General features: G+C 35.4%; 2 protein-coding genes across 3 annotated transcripts in view; one reads left to right on the forward strand and one right to left on the reverse strand.

The window, feature by feature from the left end:
• The window catches only part of brf1a (BRF1 general transcription factor IIIB subunit a), a 42490-nt gene extending 35838 nt beyond the window's left edge, over positions 1-6652 (reverse strand). Inside the window, exons 1-5 of one of the 2 annotated variants that reach the window (XM_065296441.2) lie at positions 6439-6652; positions 5719-5781; positions 5423-5640; positions 4326-4406; positions 3190-3363 (exon numbers count right to left, since the gene is read on the reverse strand). In XM_065296441.2, coding sequence (XP_065152513.1) covers positions 3190-3363; positions 4326-4406; positions 5423-5600 — 433 coding nt within the window. In that variant the 5' untranslated portion in view covers positions 5601-5640; positions 5719-5781; positions 6439-6652. The remainder of the gene's footprint in view (positions 1-3189; positions 3364-4325; positions 4407-5422; positions 5641-5718; positions 5782-6438) is intronic. The other variant, XM_065296440.2, reaches the window with a different exon arrangement.
• Positions 6653-8421: 1769 nt separating this feature from the next.
• On the forward strand, positions 8422-17078 carry LOC135786854 (V-set domain-containing T-cell activation inhibitor 1-like). Its single transcript, XM_065296456.2, has 4 exons — positions 8422-8580; positions 11503-11850; positions 13433-13708; positions 15590-17078. The coding sequence occupies exons 1-4, from the start codon at positions 8541-8543 to the stop codon at positions 15730-15732; spliced, it is 807 nt and encodes a 268-aa protein (XP_065152528.1). The 5' UTR covers positions 8422-8540; the 3' UTR covers positions 15733-17078.
• Positions 17079-19702: the final 2624 nt, after the last annotated feature.

Below are 19702 nucleotides of genomic sequence, written 5' to 3' on the forward strand. Positions count from 1 at the left end.
CACGGACTCCGGTTTGAGCTCAGAACTGAGCAGAGAGCAAGCAACTATTTAGGCGAGGCTGACTTTAAGACAATAATGCTGCGTTATCTAAATTTAACCTGTCCAGTGGGAATTGAGGCCAAAAACAAAGCTTTCACCCCCTCTCTCTCGAAGCCACCCACACCCCTTCCACTCCTGAAAGCTCTCATGAGCTCTTATGTAAGCCTACAAGACGTCTGCACATGTTCCTTATGTAATCTCTGACAGATGAAAAGACCCAAATTTATACATTTTCTGCACCATTTTCAATAAGGTTAAAACATTTCCACAAAAAGTTCATGATGAAAATGGGGGACCCATAACAGCTAAGCATTCTGCTATCTCCTGTTGTGCTCCAAAAAATAAAATCGTACATTTTGGGTGAACTGTCTCTTTAAGAATTTTTATTACAAAGCATTCATGTCCAATCAACATTTTATACCAATTCTTAGAGGATGCTTAAAATTTTTTCTAGACTTTCCCATCTTATTTATATCCAGGGACAGTACGTCAACATGCCAAAAATCATGCCAAAATGCTAGGCCCTGCATCCTTCCCGTCCAAGATGATGAAAATGCTACAAACAAATACAACTCAAGCCATAATAAACTAAAGCACGGCATTCTGGTAAATTGTGCACATCGGCAAACGTTCGCATTTAAGTTCAACCCAGGCATAATGCAGTCTCCTGAGACACACACACCCTGCCTTTCCTGCCTCTTTTGAACTTACATGAGCACTCTGGAAAATCCTTTTTTGGTACAAGTAAGATAGTGTCTAAGACATCAGATGGGGTCTGGATTAAGAGTAGGCTAAACCGGATGCTGATTAGTCAACAGACAAACACACTAAAGAAAACATCCAGCATTAGAATCAGGAATGAGTGTAGTCTAGGAGGATTATTACAAAATATGACTGTTCATACACACAGGAGAAACGAGACTTTATGACTTAGCATCAGATGCTGCGTGCGGTGAGGAATGCAGACTAGTGTTCATGAAAAAACAAAGATGGTTGACTCATCCTTTCATCCCCACAGAGGACCCCTTCTAAAGAACTTTTCCTCATCTGTAATATTCATTTCCTTTCCATGGAAAGTCATCTGACTCACTTCTCACAGTTATCTCTTCATTCTTTGGTTGTTCTTTTCTGCTTCTAATTAGTACATTTTTTTCTTCTCAAATAAGCATCCAAAAGTATGCAAATTAAAAGCTGTATCCTGCACTAAAAATGGGCAAATGACTCACAAAGATTGATGGTGTACAAGCTGGAAAAAACTCTCTTATCATGTTTAAATGCCACTTTAAATTACTATAGAAGCAATATACAGTGAAATAGTAGGCATTACATTAACACATTAAGCAGACACTTTAATCCAAAGCAATTACATTTAATCAGCATGTGTGTTTCCCGAGAATCAACCACCTGACATTTGCATTGCTAACTACGAAATGAGCAATTAGAAAACTAGATTCAAGATTTAAAGTCATATTGGGGCAGTTTCCTGGACAGGGATTAGACTAGTCCTAGACTAAAAAAATGTCCAAACTATAAACAACTTGCACTGACATATCTTAAATACATCAATGCCCTTTGTTTTGCTTCAAAATTCACACAAGTAATGTTTTTAGTAAGGCATGTTTGTTAAAACTATTTATATTACCTAATTAAACTAAGGCCTAGTCCTGGGTTAAGATAATCTCTGTCTGGGAAACCACCCCAAAATGTATTATACTTTTTACTTTGTGTCACATTACCTCATCATACGCCATTTTTTATTTTAGAAATATAAACGCTGGTTTATCTAAATAAATAAAAAATTAAATAAAAATCTGCATTAAAATGAAAATTCTGTCATCATTTACCCACTCTCATGTGGTTAGAAACCTGTATAAATATATTTGTTCTGATGAACACGAAAAAAAAAATATTTTGAGGAATGTTTGTAACCAAACACTTCCACATAGTAGTAAAAATAATACTATGGAAGCAGGGCCGGAGTGGGACTCATTTTCAGCCCTGGAGTTTCATGCCTTAGACCGGCCCATTTTAGTTCACGACTGACTATTAAAATAATATCTTTAAACCCTCAGTAGTATAAGTCTGCAGTAGTGCACTGTTCTCTGCAGCCTTGCAATTCACTGTATTTTTCAAATAATTTCATATTCCGTGCAAATGCAGTAAACAATTATATTTTTTGCCATAATCATGCATCCCTACCATAAGACCATAATATTACTAAAGTAAACTTATTCAAAAACTAAAGGAAACAAATGTGTTTGTGTTTTCCTCTATATTTCTATTTCTAAAAAATGGTCTTGAGTCTTGAGATTAACTGTTGGGTTGATAACGTTTGGAAACCCCTGATATACAATAAACAAGCAAGATTTATCAAGTATGCTTTGGAAACAAATGGAAAAAATCTGTATCTTATTTTTTTAGTACTTAGATCATGTCTATTGCTAAATAACGTAGGCTAAGGTACATTGTGTTAAAAAAAAGAAAACATCATGGATATACTTTTGAAACGACTTTTTTCAAATAAACTAATGAGTTTTGCATCAAATAGATTTTTGTTCCTTGCAATAAACGATGAATAATGACTATTCATAGAGAGTTCATCTATGACTTGGATAAAAAAATACGTTTTGTAAATTCTTTTCCTTTTAGAGACCAGCCCGTTTGTTAAAAGACGCGCTCAAGTTTATTTAAAATATAGACGCGTGGCCGGCAAGCGCACTCAATATAGACGCGTCTGAAACAAAACTCGTGTTCAAGTAAGCGCTTTGAAAACCAGAAGACAGCGGCACGTCCTGCGTTTCCCATGCGTTTTAGATGTCAATGAACCCTAATGCAAGAATTCTTCCAATAAGTGGTCGGGACTCGGGACACAATCAACTTGTGCATAAAGCGGCGGGGACATCTCTCACCCGCAAATACGCGTCATCCCGGTGGCATGACAACACCGGCCCTCGTGGCCAAAAAAAACAGACCGGCCCACCGGGAATCCTCCCGGATCTCCCTATGGCCAATCCGGGCCTGTATGGAAGTGAACGGGACTTACGAACGGTTTGAATATGAACATTCCATTACACAAAATCACAAATATTTTACCATACATATCACCAATCTTCACATTCTCACTGATAAACCTCACAGATCTAAGGATACGAGGTGTCCCCTCCGTACGGCAGACGAGGTAGAGACAGGCGGCAATGACATGGGCTGATTTTCGCCCTCTAGTCAGTTGTTTGCAAAGTGCCATCTTGTAAAAGTTGAAGGCTGTGTCCAGACAGTGCTGATTCATCTGGAGCTGATGACCGAGGTGGATAATCTGCCGCTTAGCTGAACAAAATACACAAAACATCACAGTCTGTATTAGTTTTTATAGTACATTTACTGTAGATTTAGTCTTGTAGAGCAATCCCATGTTGTAATAGTGACTGGACAATTTAAAGAAAACTAGGTCTTTGGTACCAGCCCAACATCTTAGTCACCAAATAAGCTCTGATCATTGGCATACTGATAAATGCTGGGTACATGAAACAAACAAGAACATAAAAAGCACATAATAGTAATTTTCCGATGTATTTATGAGGTGCTTGACTTATCTGGACAAATAAACTAAAATATAACACTAAAAACTGACTTATATATTACATTACATTTATATGTGTCTGCTATTACAAAGTGTAGTTACTCTCTGTCTAAGCACCTGCTGTGCATGGGCTGTTTGAGAAGCAGATATGAGCCCTTCAGAGTGGGAGGAGAGCATCTTTGAACAGAAAACAGGTCAGCGTATACAGACTCACAGAGAGTCTTTTGTTTTCCGCCACACACAGATATATAAATCTCAGTGCAGACATCAGGCTATTAATCACACATGTACATTCCCTCACACACAGACACAAATAAAGTGTGACCTCTTCATTTTTCTCCCAGGACACATAGAGCATACGCTTGTCTGACCAAACTTATTCATCATTACGACACAAAAGCACATAAACCCGCCACACCTTCTGACTCTTCAAGTTTAATAGTGTGAAAGTCCTCTTTTAAAAGCAAACAGCACCATCTGGCTAAACCTAAGACACACACTTAACTTCCATTACACATGCAATCAACTTTTACAGAATCTGTCTTTGTAAAAAAAAATATACACAAACTGCACAACTTTAGACTGACCCTTTAGCTTGGGTTTTTAAATGTATTTGTAATGTTTGTAGTTAATATGTAGAAAACTGAATATTTTATATAACAGCTCTATGGAAATAAGATGCAGAAAGTTTGGATAAATGCACCCTTACCATTTTGCAGAGTGGCAGCTCTGGACTCCCTCCCCACCCCGGTGTGGAAGTTTGTTCCCAATTGTGGCACATTTCCAGACGCTGCAAGAAACAAATACTACAATAAGACTGCATTACCAACAAATATAATATAGACATTAAGTACACTTAGGCACGTCCCATATCTACCCCCTTAAAACTTCCACTTGGATTTGAGTGCCCTTGACAGTTAAATCCCCTCAACAAGGGAAGTGGGGGTTCAAATATTTCCTTATGAAATGAAAAAACTTGTGTTCAAACTAACATATTCCAACAATTTCCAGAATTTTAATATGCTTTTTGCGAAAATAAAGTTGTTATTTTCCAGCTGCGTCCCCCATTTTGGTCAAAAAGTTTGACAAGCTCACTGGGCTCGCAAGGTATCCTGGGTAATTTTATCTCCCACTTCGTTTTAAGCCTGCATTGGTCCAGACTACATTTTGAGGGAGATTAGCACTCTGTCTTGCTCCCTAAAGTAATGGGACGCCCTACCCTTACACATGCATGCGCAAAAGTGAGGGTTAGGGAAAAAATGTAGGGGAAGGGGAGGTATTGCGACGGGCCCTTAAAGGTGCATTGGATCTCTTGACAGACATTTTTTGCTTTTTGTAATGCTATGATAAAAATATTTCAGTCAATCAAATCTGTCATTTGGCTTTAAGTTAAATGCTTTTAAATGACATTATAATATTATTCATATTATTAAAAAAATTTGGCAAATAACAACATCATGCATATATTATTCGTATTATTATAAAGACCAAATGTTAATTTGCATATATATATTCATGAAATATATTAACACATTTTTTAGGGGACCTGGCTGATGGAAGGGGGGCGCTGGCCCAAAAAAGGTTAAGAACCACTGATGTAAGGGGACCCTTGGTGTATGTAGATAGAAGTGGCTTATTCTATTGGTAAGTAAAACATTACAGTTAATTTTGTAAGGTCTTTATACACCACTGACAATATAGTTATGTTTATTATGTTGCATTTCTGTCAAGAGATCATTCTAAAAGTCCCACATTTAAAGGCTAAATTCTCTCTGATGTGTGTTGTGCAAATGAATGGTTACTCACAGTCACCAGCGACAAACTGCCCAACAGCAGATGATCCTCCACCGCCGCTTTCCACGAAGGTTACCTCTGAAACGATGATGTTGTCCTCAAGCACAGAGCCACAGCCCATGCAAACAGCAACTCCCCGTGCCTGGTCCACATCAATGTCTGTGCACCCACAATTCTTACACTTCCCCATGGTCTCCACCAATCAGCTGACACAATACAAGAAATGTCCTCTGAAAAACAAAGGCAAGAATGAATCTTAGATTCAGTTCATATGAGCTGAGTCAGGTGCGAATAAAATTTTCAGTGACCTCAGATTTTCTATAAACCAGGCTTCTTGCAGTTGAAGTGAGACTGTTGTCTTCTATATTCCACTACAAAACTAAAAACAATGTAAAACAATTTTTTTTTCCATGATAGACACAATCAACTGGTATTGATATTTGCTTGTTTTCTGTTTGTAAACTCAAAGTTTGTATTACATCACATTTACACAAAGGTATATAAACAACACCATTGTAGACATACTGCTAACAATTTATTTGACTATATAAGGCAGTGTTTCTCAATGTCTCAGATTTGAGTAGTTTCACTGATCTGAGACACCAAATTCAGGAATATTTAATATTACAGGTATGCACATTATTTTCATTTCGTTTTCAGCATAACAGCGCCCCTACGAGGAAGCGAAGTGCACTTACACGTCCAACAATCCCACGTTGCACAGAAGCCCGACTAATAACAATTCTGATCATACGCATATTAAATATATCAGATTCTCTGAATCAAAACCATACATAAAAGTTTGAGCAAGTTATTATCTTATAATCACCGCAATGCAGTTTGTAGCAGGAGATAGCCTGCAACGTGGCGATTTGCTTACATTACAAGCAACTCTGGCCACTTCTTTAAATATTTTAATACCAACATGCAGATCTGTGCGAATATCTAAAGTCTGCTAAATTCGTTATAGACTACAAAGAGTACCATGACAAGCTGGAAGATAATAAGCAAGCGCAGACTTAACTTACCTGTCGGCGTCTCAAAGAACCGTTTAACGGGCCTTCCTGTTTTCAGGGATAACAACCGCTTGTATTTTATTTTCAGATGTTATATTGAATATATCACTAACTTTCACGACGAACCCACAAAGATGTGATGTGTTTTTCTACATGACAACCCGGCAAATTTTGTCTGGAGTTACTCTCTATCAAAAACAGCACATGTACTGCAGCCAGTGTGGGATACGGGTCATACCAACTGACACCAGAGGGGTGTTGTTATAGTTCGTGTATAATGTTGCTTGATTGGAAACGATCTTTATTTCCTTTTATGAATAAATATGAATGTATAATTACATGTACAATTTTATGACTAATAACAGACGTATAAAATGTAATACCTTGGTGACTCAAGCTCTCACGGTTGTACCAGTTATCCCTATAGTGGTGACGTAATCTGACGTTGCTGGAAATGCTATGATCAACACTGACGTAACCTACACCACTTTGGACGTAACGATATAATAATAACAACAATAATAATAATAATAGTCGTTGTCGTTTACGTAAATCAATGTTTATTTCACATGTTTATTTGTATTATTTTAGGATCATATTAATAAATAATAACATTATACTTTTGTTTTATTTAAGAAAAGTGTGAGCCTTCATGTACTGAGTAAATCACACATTGTTTATTCGTTGTTGTTGTTTTTTTTAACAGTGTACAGATAACAAAAGTTTATCAGTGTTTTGACAATTAAACCCTTTTTTGGTGACATAGCTAAGGCCATCCATCAAACGTTTTTGACCACAAGGTGGCACCAACGTGTGGACAATCATATTTTACCATTTAAATTCAAGACAGAAGTAAATTAACCCTCAAGAGTTCCTTTAAAAAACTTCCTTAAGTGTTCCTAAGGCCACAAAATGACACCTTCACAAAAACTGCTCTAAAAATATCATATGTCAATATTTTTTTCCATTTTAAACGATGCAGACTTTTACAACTACTTCTGCCTGAAACATACATATCAAATATTAATATAATTTGTGGAAATTTTAACCCTTTATATGCCTGCTTGTTTACATTAGCCCATGTTTTTTTAACAGAAAAAAAACAAAAAAACTTAATATTTTCCAAAAAACAAATTTGAACCACCATGTGATGATTATTATTATTATTATTATTATACCCTGAGATGGGTCAAAGATTGGAAGCAATATTGATTTTCATGCATTGTTATTTTTTTAACAAGGTAGCAGAGCGTCTCCGTGTTTGTGGGAGACCAGAAGATTTTTCAATTTTTTACGTCCATCCTGCCGCCACTTCATCCATCTCCTCTCCGCTCTCATCTTCTGACAAGTCTTCTGAAGATCCCTCTAATGAATTAGACTCCAGCTGGTCTACTTCTACATCTGGGGCCTCCGTGTCGACCTCAGAATCCTTGGAGGAAGATGAGCCATTCTCACTCTTGAAGTGCATGATTATTTCTAGAGCCTACCACTCAGACACTTTTTTACACACACACCAATTTTCAACATTAAAGGTTTATCTTTTCAGTAGCTATGCGGTCCGCAGAAAACTGCAAAAATTGTGACATTTTGATGAATGCATGAAATGGTAAAAAGTAGCGCTACCTGGTGGACAAGTATAAAAATTAAAACTTCAAGGCCAGTAGTTTAAAATGATATATTGACATAAAGGTATGTATTAGTTTATGTTAAGATAAATGGGGGGGGGGGTCAAAAATGGTAGTTATAATGGTTTTCAATGGGGCATTTTTTTGTCCTTAGGAACACATTAGTCGGTTTTTGCGTAGCTTAGCCATTTTAAGCTTATTTAAAAAAACTGAAACCAAAATTCTAAAATGTATCAAAAACGATTAACCTTTGGCGAATTTGGGCAATATTCAATCATCACAGTCAAGATGGTTTAAAAATCAAAATGGCACAAAATGTCCATAGGATCCTCCCTTTTAACCCTTAAGAATTCAGGTGATTGGAAACCCCGCCTGCAACGCCTCGAGTACTGCAAATGTAGAACCGCAGCGTGAGTATGCTTGTGGATTGGACTGCGTGTGTATGTAATCTTTAATTATCTAAATCATGGTCCTGAATTCACAAAGAAAATGCGCTGGCTCCTTCCTTTCGTCGTGGCAGTTTTTGTAGGTAAGAAACTTAAGTAATCAATTTTTTGACAAAAATAGGACTATGACGGCATGACAAGTTTAACAAATGGACAAGGAGCCTTTTAACCGGCTCCCCTATTTTTGAGAATTTTATGGAAAACGACAAACCCAAACTAAAACGTCTGCAGCTTTTAGGGAATTTGTATTAAATATATTGAGAGAAAGTATATTCAAGTGTATGGGAATTAATGCTTGTAATGTCAGAATGCGTTCAGATGACTAAATCTTTTTTTGTACTCGCCTTATTGTTTCATTATCAGAAGAATTTTAAAGTATTATGTTACTAAATGTTTCAGATTGCTTTGAAAGTTCAGTCTGCCCAGATAAACTTACAAGTAGTTATGGGGCACATGAAAAGAAGGCGAAAACTGAACCGTACTCATCACAAACAGCCTGCTAAATTACTAAATGTAGCTTGACTTTGTAGCAGGTGTCTCCAACCATGCTCCTGGTGAGCTACCATCCTGCAGACTTCAGGTCCAACCCAGCTCCAACACACCTGTCTGTAACTACCAAGCAACCCTGAACACCTTGATTAGTTGGTTAACCTGTCCTTGATTGGGGTTGCAGCTAAAATCTGCAGGACGGTAGCTCACGAGGAGCAGAGTTGGAGAACCCTGTGTGTAGACAAATCTGTGATGTCTCTTTATAAATTATAAAGTTTGCAATAGCTTTCTGATTGAAATTTAAATTAAAGTTAATGATTGATACCTTTTCTCTTTGCTATTATTTTCAAATATCAATCATATACAGTGTGGGGTGTAACTAGTTACTAAGTAATTAGTTACTGTCATTTAATTTTTTTTCCTTAAAAAGTAAAGTAAGGAATTACTCTTATTTTTCCAGGAATTTAATTACAGTTACTTCTGATGTAATTAAACTAAATACTATGTATATAGACACTACAATTATGTATATCATACAATAATGGATTTAACATAAAAAATGAAAGTTTAAGTTACCATGCATATTTTATGTATCCTTAGGTGAGTTATTAATAAGAATAATGATAACACTCTAGTGTAGTTTCCAATTCAAACTATTAACTGTCTGGTTATTAGCATTACTGTTACGCACATATTTAATAATTAAGCACATTAATGCCTGATTCTGCAAAACTTTATTCTACACCCTTAAAGGCAGGGTGCATGATCTCTGAAAGTCAGTAGACATTGCTAATGTGTCGTCATCATGACGTATTCCCAGTGGTGAACGCAAAGCATTTTGGGAATCCGCGGCACAAACGTACAGGCGCCAGACTTCTTTGCATGGAGGGAAGGACGCAGTGTTCAAAATGCCGTCTACTTGCTGTGTTATAAACTGAAATAGTCCTTCTAAGTGCAATAAAGCTTTAGAACGGAAAATCCTTTTATCGTTTTCAAACGTGGAAAAATATTAGTAAAAGCCATGTTTCAGAGGTGACAAAAAGGCGACGAATGGCATGGATAGCAGCAGTAAGGAGACCCAAGATAAAATAATTTTTATTAATAAAGGCATAGAACCAGTTTATTTGTAGTGCACTGACGACAATTTTGTATAATTATTTGATAATTTAATTAATAAAAAGACTGAGATATGTTTGGTAATTGTATCTGAACGAAATTGAAATTAATTTGGTATATTTCATATCAATATATTTGTTTCCCTTAACATTTTAATTAACACTAACTTTATTCTCATCTTAATTATAAAAATGTATTTCTGTATAAAATAATATTACCAATTAAAACACATTTGAGTGAGAGAGAGAGAGTTTTTGGTTAAGTTACAGTTTGACAAGTTTACAGTTTGACAAAAGCACAATGTTGTGTTGAGTGTACAAATATGTGTAAACACTTTGCAGTTTGAATGATGTCCAAAATGACGGAGTATGTTTTCATGTTTCTGGTTCGCCCGCGCCCCTCTCTCTCTCTCTCTCTCTCTCTCTCTCTCTCTCTCTCTCGCTCTCTCCCTTTATTTCTTAACGCCATTCCAGCATGTACGGCTATATTCATGGCAAGAAGTAGGTAATCCATACACAAGTTTTATTCAGACAAGTTGATTCATACACAAGTTGGCGGAGGGACAATTTGGTATCAGGGTGTTTTTGGCCTGTGGGAGGAAACCGGAGTACCCGGAGTAAACCCACGCTGACACAGGGAGAACATGCAGAAACTCCACACAGAAAGGCCACCTGCCTTGGCCGGGGCTTGAACCGGGAACCTTCTTGCTACCCTCTTTCTCACTCACATATCTCGTCTTTGTATTAGGATTTAGTTTCAGGCATATTGTAGGATTATAATCTGTTTTTCACGCTAATTTTTCATTATTTTCATGCCAGAACACTAGCGTGCTATGCCAGTCCATGTAAACGGGACAAACATACCCATAATTCTTTGCGTTCTGTTGAAGTTGCCGCCCAGTTTGTCACGTGTCTTAGCGATGTCTGGACCTTCTTTTAATAGACCCACCCCACACATACATAACCCATGCAACGTTTTCTGTTAGTAGACTTGCCCCTTAATGCTGATTGGCTACAAGTGTGTTTTGGTACTCGGCCTGACTCGCCTTTTCCAAAGTGTTTTTTCAAAAATCATGCAACCCGCCTTTAATCCTACACGATTCCTACCAATACTTAAACTTAACAACTACTTTAGTATAGGGAAAAATAAGCAGTAATTAGGAGTAGGGCTGTCACGATTATGAAATTTGTCTGATGCTTAATTGTCTAATGAATTGTGGCAATTGTGCCTGTTTTAGGTCTTTGATGATTATGACGATTAAGTAGGCCTATTATACGCTGTACATCTTGCATCTTCAAAATCAAGAACAATTTGCTTTTTCATGCTATGATCCCTTTGAATTGTGGGTGATTGTCAAAGTTCCTTGAAGTTTTGATCCGCTTGTATCTGTCTCATTCCAGCCCCGTTTGAGGTGTCTGTCCCTGATAAGCAATTGATGGCCATTCGGGGCAATCCAGTTGTATTAGGCTGTAAGTTCACACCTGATCCAGACATCTCCAACCTGGTGGTTACCTGGCAACGGCATGAGGACTCGAAGGTCGTGCACAGTTTCTATTATCAACTGGACCAACTGGACCGGCAGAGTCCAGAATACAACAGTAGGACAATGCTTTTTAAATCTGAGCTATCTACAGGAAATGCCTCCCTACAAATAACAGCCATTAACCAAAAGGATACAGGCCAGTATATGTGTATAGTGAGCAATGCACAGGGAACTGGAAGAGCCTTGGTAGAGCTGACCTATGGAGGTATGGAAGAGTGAAGAAAACTCTGAAAATATAGTTGAAATAGTGTTACAATTCTGTTACAATGCTTTCGTTCTCCCTTCAAAAAAATAACATTGACATTTCTGTTTTCCTAGCATATTTTCCTGTTTTATGAAAGCGGTTTATTATTAAAACTAATCTTGTTGACCAAATCATGATTAAAGAGTTTCCAGGAGACAATAAAAACCTTAAAGGGATAGTTTACCCAAAAATGACAATTCTGTCATGATTTACTTACTCACATGCAGAGGTGGACACTACTTAAGTATTTTAAGTACATTTCCCAAGCATCTGTGCTTTATCAGAGTGTTTGTCTTGGGAAAAAAATTACTTTACTAAAAATGTTCACTACATTCTAAAGCATAGAATCATACGGTGTATTCCTTTTATATTGCATATTTAAATTAATTTAATACCTTATAACATAAAAATTGTTTACTTTTACTTTTCTTGACTAAAAGTACAAAAGTACTCTTTACTTAAGTAGAAGTAAAAAAAAAAACTAAATGTTTAATATACTTAAATATTAAATATAAACCAAAAACTTGAAATTATGAAATGTAGTGAAGTAAAAATTATGATAATATGCTTTGGAATGTATGTTTTCCAAAGAAAAACACTGAAAAAATATGAATACTTAAAAATTTACTTTTATGTAGAAAGTAAAAATACTTTGGTGTATTCTCTGCTCACATGTTGTTACAAACCTGTTTAAATTTGTTTGTTTGGATGAAAACGATGGAAGATATTTTGAGGAATGTTTGTAACTAAATCATTTATGAGCACCATTCACTATTATTTTTTCCAACTATAGGAATGAATGGTTTGGTTACAAACATTCCTCAAAATATCTTCCTTTGTGTTCATCAGAACAAAGAAATGTATACAGGTTTGTACAACATGAGAGTGAGTAAATAATGTCAAAATTGTCATTTTTGGGTGAACTATCCCTTTAAAATATTGAATTTTTAATGACTGGGAGTCCTCCACTTTTTTAAAAAAATATACTAATTTTGCAGCTCCCCAATAGTTCATAAACATTTGAATTTTACCGTTTTGGAATCCATTCAGACAATCTCCGGTTCTGGCTGTACCACTTTTAGCTTAGCACAATCCATTGAATCTGATTAGACCATTAGCATCACACTCAAATAACCAAAGAGTTTCAATATTTTTCCTATTTAAAACTTGACTCTTCTGTAGTTACATCGTGTACTAAGATCGACAGAAAATTAAAAGTTGCGATTTTCTAAGCCGATATGGCTAGGACTATACTCTCATACTGGCGTAAAAATCTGTCAGTCTTAGTACACAATGTAACTACAGAACAGTCAATTTTTAAATAGGAAAAATATGGAAACTCTTTGGTTATTTTTAAGCGCGATGCTAATGGTCTAATCAGATTCAATGGATTATGCTAAGCTATGCTAAAAGTGGTACAGCCAGACCCAGAGATCAGCTGAATGGATTCCAAAACGGTGGCGGAGCTGGAAAATGAGAATATTTTCTAAAAAGTGGAGTGTTCCTTTAAGGAAATGGTAATTTATGTTGATGTATTTTCTAGCTTTGTACTCTGAGCCCAGGTTGAGCATCCACGTAAACTCCTCAAAAGTCACACTGAAGTTTGAGACGGAGGGATTTCCCAAGCCTGATGTAAGCTGGCAAGGGGAACAAGGTGAAAACCTTATCCATCACCTGGAGCTCTTTGAGCAGACTGAAGATGGACTATATATCATAAAGAGCAGCTATGAAGCCCAGAAGCCAACAGTTAATGTTACATTTACACTAAAGAACCACTTTCTCAACCAGAACCTTGAGAGACCTGTCATCCTAACCTACGGTAAAGAGCAATTGTATTTGTACTGGGAGACTATAGTTTTTATTTCCTTACAGTTGTGCAATAAGATGTTATAATAATGGTGTGTGTGTATGAGGGGATGACTTTAAGAGTCATGACATCCATTAAGCATGAATTTTACTTGTCTTAAGTGATTTGTTGCTGTTGTTTCCTTGTATTAACAACAAAGAAGACCTTTGTATTGCTCATAGTTTCGATAGTGTACTTATCAAACCAGGTAAAGAAGGAGGTACAGTAAATAATGATTTTGTTGTTTTATCTACATACTCAAGTATCAGTGCATGGTTGTGAAACCAATACAAAGGCATAGCTGAGTGTCTTTTTGAGCAAGTAATGGGCTTGTAGCCTTAACAGTAGTCACTGAGTAGTTGTGTTTAGTTACTGAGTAAATGTTTTGACCTACTAAAATTTCCTGGTTTAGATCTTAATTAAGCTTTTAAAGCAGAGATCATCAATATTCAGGCAGCTGAAGTAAAGGTGGATGACTGACTCTGGTTAAATCCCAAGAATGAGACAGTGGTAACAAACTAATACCATGAGTCTTGGTATTTTTCATGATGTTCATTTGTATTGTATTTCTGCTGCATTTCTGGTGTAATGTTGTAAATCATTTGACTTGATTTGATTTATCAAGAATGATGGGAAGACATTCCAATTCTGTTACCATTCCAGAAACAATAATGTTAATCATGTTCTTATCAGCAAAGTATATTACACTGATTTGACCGCTAGTAGAATCAGGATACATATGCTGCTTCATGTTGTAAACAAACCATTGTCCTGGGTTTTCCCTAAAGTCATAAGGATCAGATCTTGTTGTGTCCTTTTCCAACAACAATTCTGGAAAATACAGTAATAACTTGTCTGGAATTTGTCCTGGGATCGTTTCATTTTGGTTAATTCACACTGCCAGAGATCTTCTAGAATTTGTGCACATCCCGTAAGGATCCCATAAAGACATGACATGTAAACTAATAAAAATTCTGCACTTGATGGATTTATTTGTGAATTCTCTCTCTCTCGTTGTTTAGTCTCTGTCATTAATTTAAAATGTTAATTGGATTAAAATGAACGGATGCTAACATTGTCATCTATGATGTGCAACACAACTTAGTGTTTCATGAAGCTTTAAGCGTAACCAGGTTTGCTTTGCAGAGTTTGTCTCACGGTTCACTTAATTCGGGGGCATGTGTGCCCTTTACTGGACAAATATTTAAACAAGTAAATTATCACCCACAGTTAGCAAGCAACCACTTTAATACAGGCACTTTTCTCCAATGAGTAACTAGTGACTGACAAATTACCATGATGAAAGGTTGGTCTGGAAATTGACAGAAATTTAAAATAAATAAAAAAAATCACTAAATGATACTGAAAAGTGTTTTTAATGGTTCCAGTCAGAAAAAAACCTGGCTAAATTTAACTAAAAGCAGCTAGCACGAACATGAATGAAATATTTAAACGTGAACATAAAAAAATGTTTTTGGAAGGTATGTTTGAAAAAACGTCTTGAATGTCCTAATAAGGCCTAGTCCTTGATTTATCTAAACCCTGGAAAATCACCCTTAAAATAAATTTTTTGATTATTCAATGTGTAATGTTTATGTAAGGCTTGTCCTGGCAATTTACTGCCTGCATTATTTTTACAGACCATTTCTTGAGTATGCTTAGCCTATCTATAAGTATATCAGTTAAAGTGAAGGACTTATGCAGGTATTTCCTTGTATTGCTCAAGTTTAAATGTGTTTGTGCAGCCATCGCAGCAATTTTATGTAGTTTTGTAAGTCTGTATGTTGTAAAGTTGAACTAAATGTAACATTGATATCACAAACTCTGACTGAAATCTCTTTTTTTGTGTTTCAGATAAGGACGTGGCCACAAATCAAGTGACAGTCGCACTTATTGTAATCTCCATGATGTGCATTATGTTTTTTATCTGCATCGTTTTGTTGATGTTTCGGAGATTTAAAAAGAGGTCTGTCCCTGGAATGAATCATCATAGTTGATTGTAAATGGATCATTAAAAGCATCATTCATTTCATATTCACTCCCTCCCTTTCATTTTCACACTCATTTTCATCTGTCAAAATAAGTGAGGCCTCAAAAAGCCAAACCACATAAATAACTGTGAGGTTTAAACATGCAATTAAGCATTTTAAGCATTAGATTGTCATAAATCAAGTCATATGGGTGTGTTCTTAAAATAATTAAAGTGTTAAAATCATTATTTAGTGCTGAGTCTTTTTCATACTTTTTATATGTGCGGACACTTGTAACTACATTTATAATTAACCCATTATATGGTAATATTTATTTAAAAAGCGTGAAGTGCACATGGGCATCAACCACTGTTTGTATACAATTTTATATATTGCAATAAACATAATTTTGTACTGCATTTGGTGACTAGAAATGAACCTGATTTTAATTTATGTTACTTAAATATTCTACCTACCCTGACAGAGATGATGCACTACTGCACTACTTCCTGACCTTCAGCTAGCTCCTTGTTTCCTGTCTGCCATTATTGGACAAACTGATTAATCCAGGTGTGCCTGACCTCAGTAGTCACAAACAAACTGATTAATCCAGGTGTGCCTGACCTCAGTAGTCACAACAACAATAATCAAACACGCCTGGATTAATCAGTTTGTCCAATAATGGTAGACAGGAAACAAGCTGGCTGAAGTTCAGGAAGTAGTACAGCTGGGCATAAAGCCTATTCTGTGTTTTAACCTATGTTTAAAATATGCTTGAGATTTGTTAACAATTTGTACTGTAAAAACAGCTGTTGTCTGTTATACATTTACATTTAGGCATTAGATGCTTTTATCCAAAGCGATGGACTCTGTATACCACAACTGACCGCAGCACAGTAAAACTACATTGAGTGTCTGACTGTTTTGTTTTGTATCCTAGCTGCAGCTTTGATTACTTAAGCTGAGCTTATCAGTTTATGACATAATGGAGCAATAATGTTTGTCATAAGGGTGTGAGAATGACAGCAAATGTTTCACATACATATCTTACCTTACATAGTTTTTTATTATTAGTAAAAATGTGTATTGGATAGTTTTTTTTATTACTTTTTCCTTACTATGAAACTCTGTAGGCAGCTCAGGTGAAATTTTAGTCTCAGATATAACGTTTCTTAAAATTGCTGAAAAGTAGAACAACTTTTCTTGACATGTAGATGTATTGATTTGTAAACAAAAAAATGTAAGTAACTAGGTGTGTCATTCAACATTTTCAATTCATTTTTTTATCAGATACATTTTATGTGAGAGAAACATGTTTCATTTTGCCATTTCAAAGCAGTTTGTATCACAATTACATTGTTCCATTAACATTCCTTAAAATAAAAACATTTCAACTTTGTATAGGCACTGTTTATGGGTGTGGCAAGCAAATTTGTTGTTTTAAAGGAAAAAACATCTCAACACCAAACAAAACAATGCCTTACTTTATACTAATGAAACATTTGTTCACTGAAAAAGATGATTAATTCAATTTACTCATTTTTTATTTAAGGTAAGTGGTTGCAATCATTTTATTTAAGCTACATTTAAACAAAAAAAATAGAAAGGCAAAACAAAACAAAGAACTTTTGTTTAAATGTAGCTTAAATAAATTGATTGCAACAACGTACCTTAAAAAAAATGAGTAAATTGAATTAATAATTTTTTTTCAGTGTTTTAAATGTACAACATTTTGTTAAACTGAGTTCAGATTTTTTTAAACAACATACTGCCTTCAGATGAAACTAGAGATAAGCTTGCACAGACATGTGTGAAATCATGCATGCCCTACTGCTTCAGTAATGAATAGTTTAGCTTGGGATAAAGGTTGCAGTCATCCTGACTCTCAAATGTGCCCACATGGAAGAATGAACTTTGAGACTCAAATTTCTTTATTTTTTCCATTAAACTCATGATCATCCAGTAGAACAGAAACTTAATGGTCATGAAGATGATGTGATGTTTTTCAGAAATAAGATGTTTTCTTTTCAGTCCAGTGCTAATAAAAAAGAAACTTCAGTGATACGTAGCAAACGTTTGTTGTTATTACAAAAATATTTTTGTTTGATTGTGTTTCCCAAAAGGTGGCCTCTGAAGTCAGATAACAAAGTTGAAAGTCGTTACACAAATCTGCACCAACTCGGTTTTCCCACCTGACTAGTTGTACTGTATGACTTATAACTAAACTATTTATAAATCAACCTGAATTACTTTATGCCAGCTTAAACTTTAGTTAGACTTCGGTGTATTTGTCAGCTTAAACAATAGGTTGAGCAGTTTGCTACATCTCTCTTTTTACAGACATACCTGGTTGAACTAAATACAAAGTACAATACAGACCAAAAAAGTTCCTCACTGTGAAAAGAGACTGTCATCAAGACATGTCATTAACTTACTCTTTGAACTTGTTTAACATGTCATTATTTCCTTTGATCACCAGTCAAACATGTAATTCTTCAGCCATTTATACGTTACATATTGAATAATAGGTCTAGTATGGTATGAGGCCTTATAACCAGTAAAACTCAATCTTCTTGTGAATCAATAAAGTCATTGTTTCCTTTTTCCGAGGAATTTATAATGCACAATATATATATTTCTCTGACTGACAACAACCATTGCCTCATATGTCACTGTATTCATTTCTACTTTTACTCAAAGTTTCAATTGAGTGATGAAGTTGACCCTGTTCTTCCAGACAGTTTACCTCAGGGTTGGAATATCTTCATTTGTACTGTAATGTAGTGAAGTTGATGTAAATGCTCAGTTTATGGCTGAGACACTGAGTGAATTCAGCAATGATCTGATCTTAGTTTTGACATCTCATTTATATTAAACACATTTGGTTGACACTTTTATCCAAAGCACCTTAACTCATTCCTCGCCATTGTTGAGTTAGAAAAAAATGTGGAAAAAAGTGTTCCTGATGAGTTTTTATGGTAATCTGTAACACCATGATTATCCACTAGATGCCGCTCTTATCCAGTTTATAAAAATCCTGATTAATTTTACACTCCATGTATATATTGTTTTGAATCTGATCTCTAACCAAATTCCTTCACAAAATGCAATGTCTTTCAGCTTTTTGCTCAAGATTTTTTATTTTTGAAGAAAAATACCCATATTTTAGAGTTTATAAACAGAGAAAAAGATAAAAGTAGGATGAATTAGTTTTTGCTTTTGAAAATTTTTGTTTGTTTGAAAGCAGGGGGTCTTTTCTTTCATTTGATATATTTGTATGTTTATATACAGTACTGTGCAAAGTCTTAGGCCATGCCAGAATTAGATTTGTTGTTTTTGCAATGTTATAGTGATCATATATAATTGTTTCTCAGTCTCTTTAATAGAATACATCCAGAAAATACAAAAAAATGTGTAATATTAAAAACTGTATAAAAATGTAAACTGATGTGTCAAGTTTTTAGGGTTAACTCCCCTTCCACTTGAGCAATAGCAGGACACTGCAGGATCTCTTAAACCTAAATAAAATGAAATCCTAATTTTTCATTTTAAAGAAATTAATCTTTTTACTTAATTCTGCTCAAAAACGCTCAAGATGTGTTTAGTGCCAAGAGAGGTCTCACTAAACACAGAAGATGCATAAAGAAGGAATTTAGTCCGGAAAATGTATTTTTTATTTTTTGTACATATTTCTGGTATTTTCTGTTTGTATCTTATTAAAATATAAAGAAAAATAAATATGGAGGGACATTAAAACAAGTCTGGTGGTTGTGGCCTAAGACTTTTGCATTTTGCCTTCTGTATTTTTAGAAGAAAATTTTCCTGGAAGGTACTTTGTGAAACTTTTATGAAAACCTCAAAAAAGGCTGGCACGGAATGCAACGTTCTGCCAGTAAAACTTCAGGCACATTTTGTTAAAACCCATTTTAGTTTCTCTCGGTTGCTTAAACACATGTCTTGAGGCTATGCCTTATATTCTCAAAACAGTAAACACAAA

Source organism: Paramisgurnus dabryanus, chromosome 20, assembly GCF_030506205.2.
Source record: "Paramisgurnus dabryanus chromosome 20, PD_genome_1.1, whole genome shotgun sequence".
Taxonomy (NCBI): Eukaryota; Metazoa; Chordata; class Actinopteri; order Cypriniformes; family Cobitidae; genus Paramisgurnus; species Paramisgurnus dabryanus.

What these genes read in the sequence shown, in the direction of transcription:
- LOC135786854 (XM_065296456.2), top strand. Translation starts at nt 8,541, where the DNA reads ATGCGCTGGCTCCTTCCTTTCGTCGTGGCAGTTTTTGTAG. An exon ending in CGTCGTGGCAGTTTTTGTAG is followed by an intron (nt 8,581 to 11,502) that starts GTAAGAAACTTA and finishes GTCTCATTCCAG; the next exon opens with CCCCGTTTGAGGTGTCTGTC. An exon ending in ACCTGTCATCCTAACCTACG is followed by an intron (nt 13,709 to 15,589) that starts GTAAAGAGCAAT and finishes TTTGTGTTTCAG; the next exon opens with ATAAGGACGTGGCCACAAAT.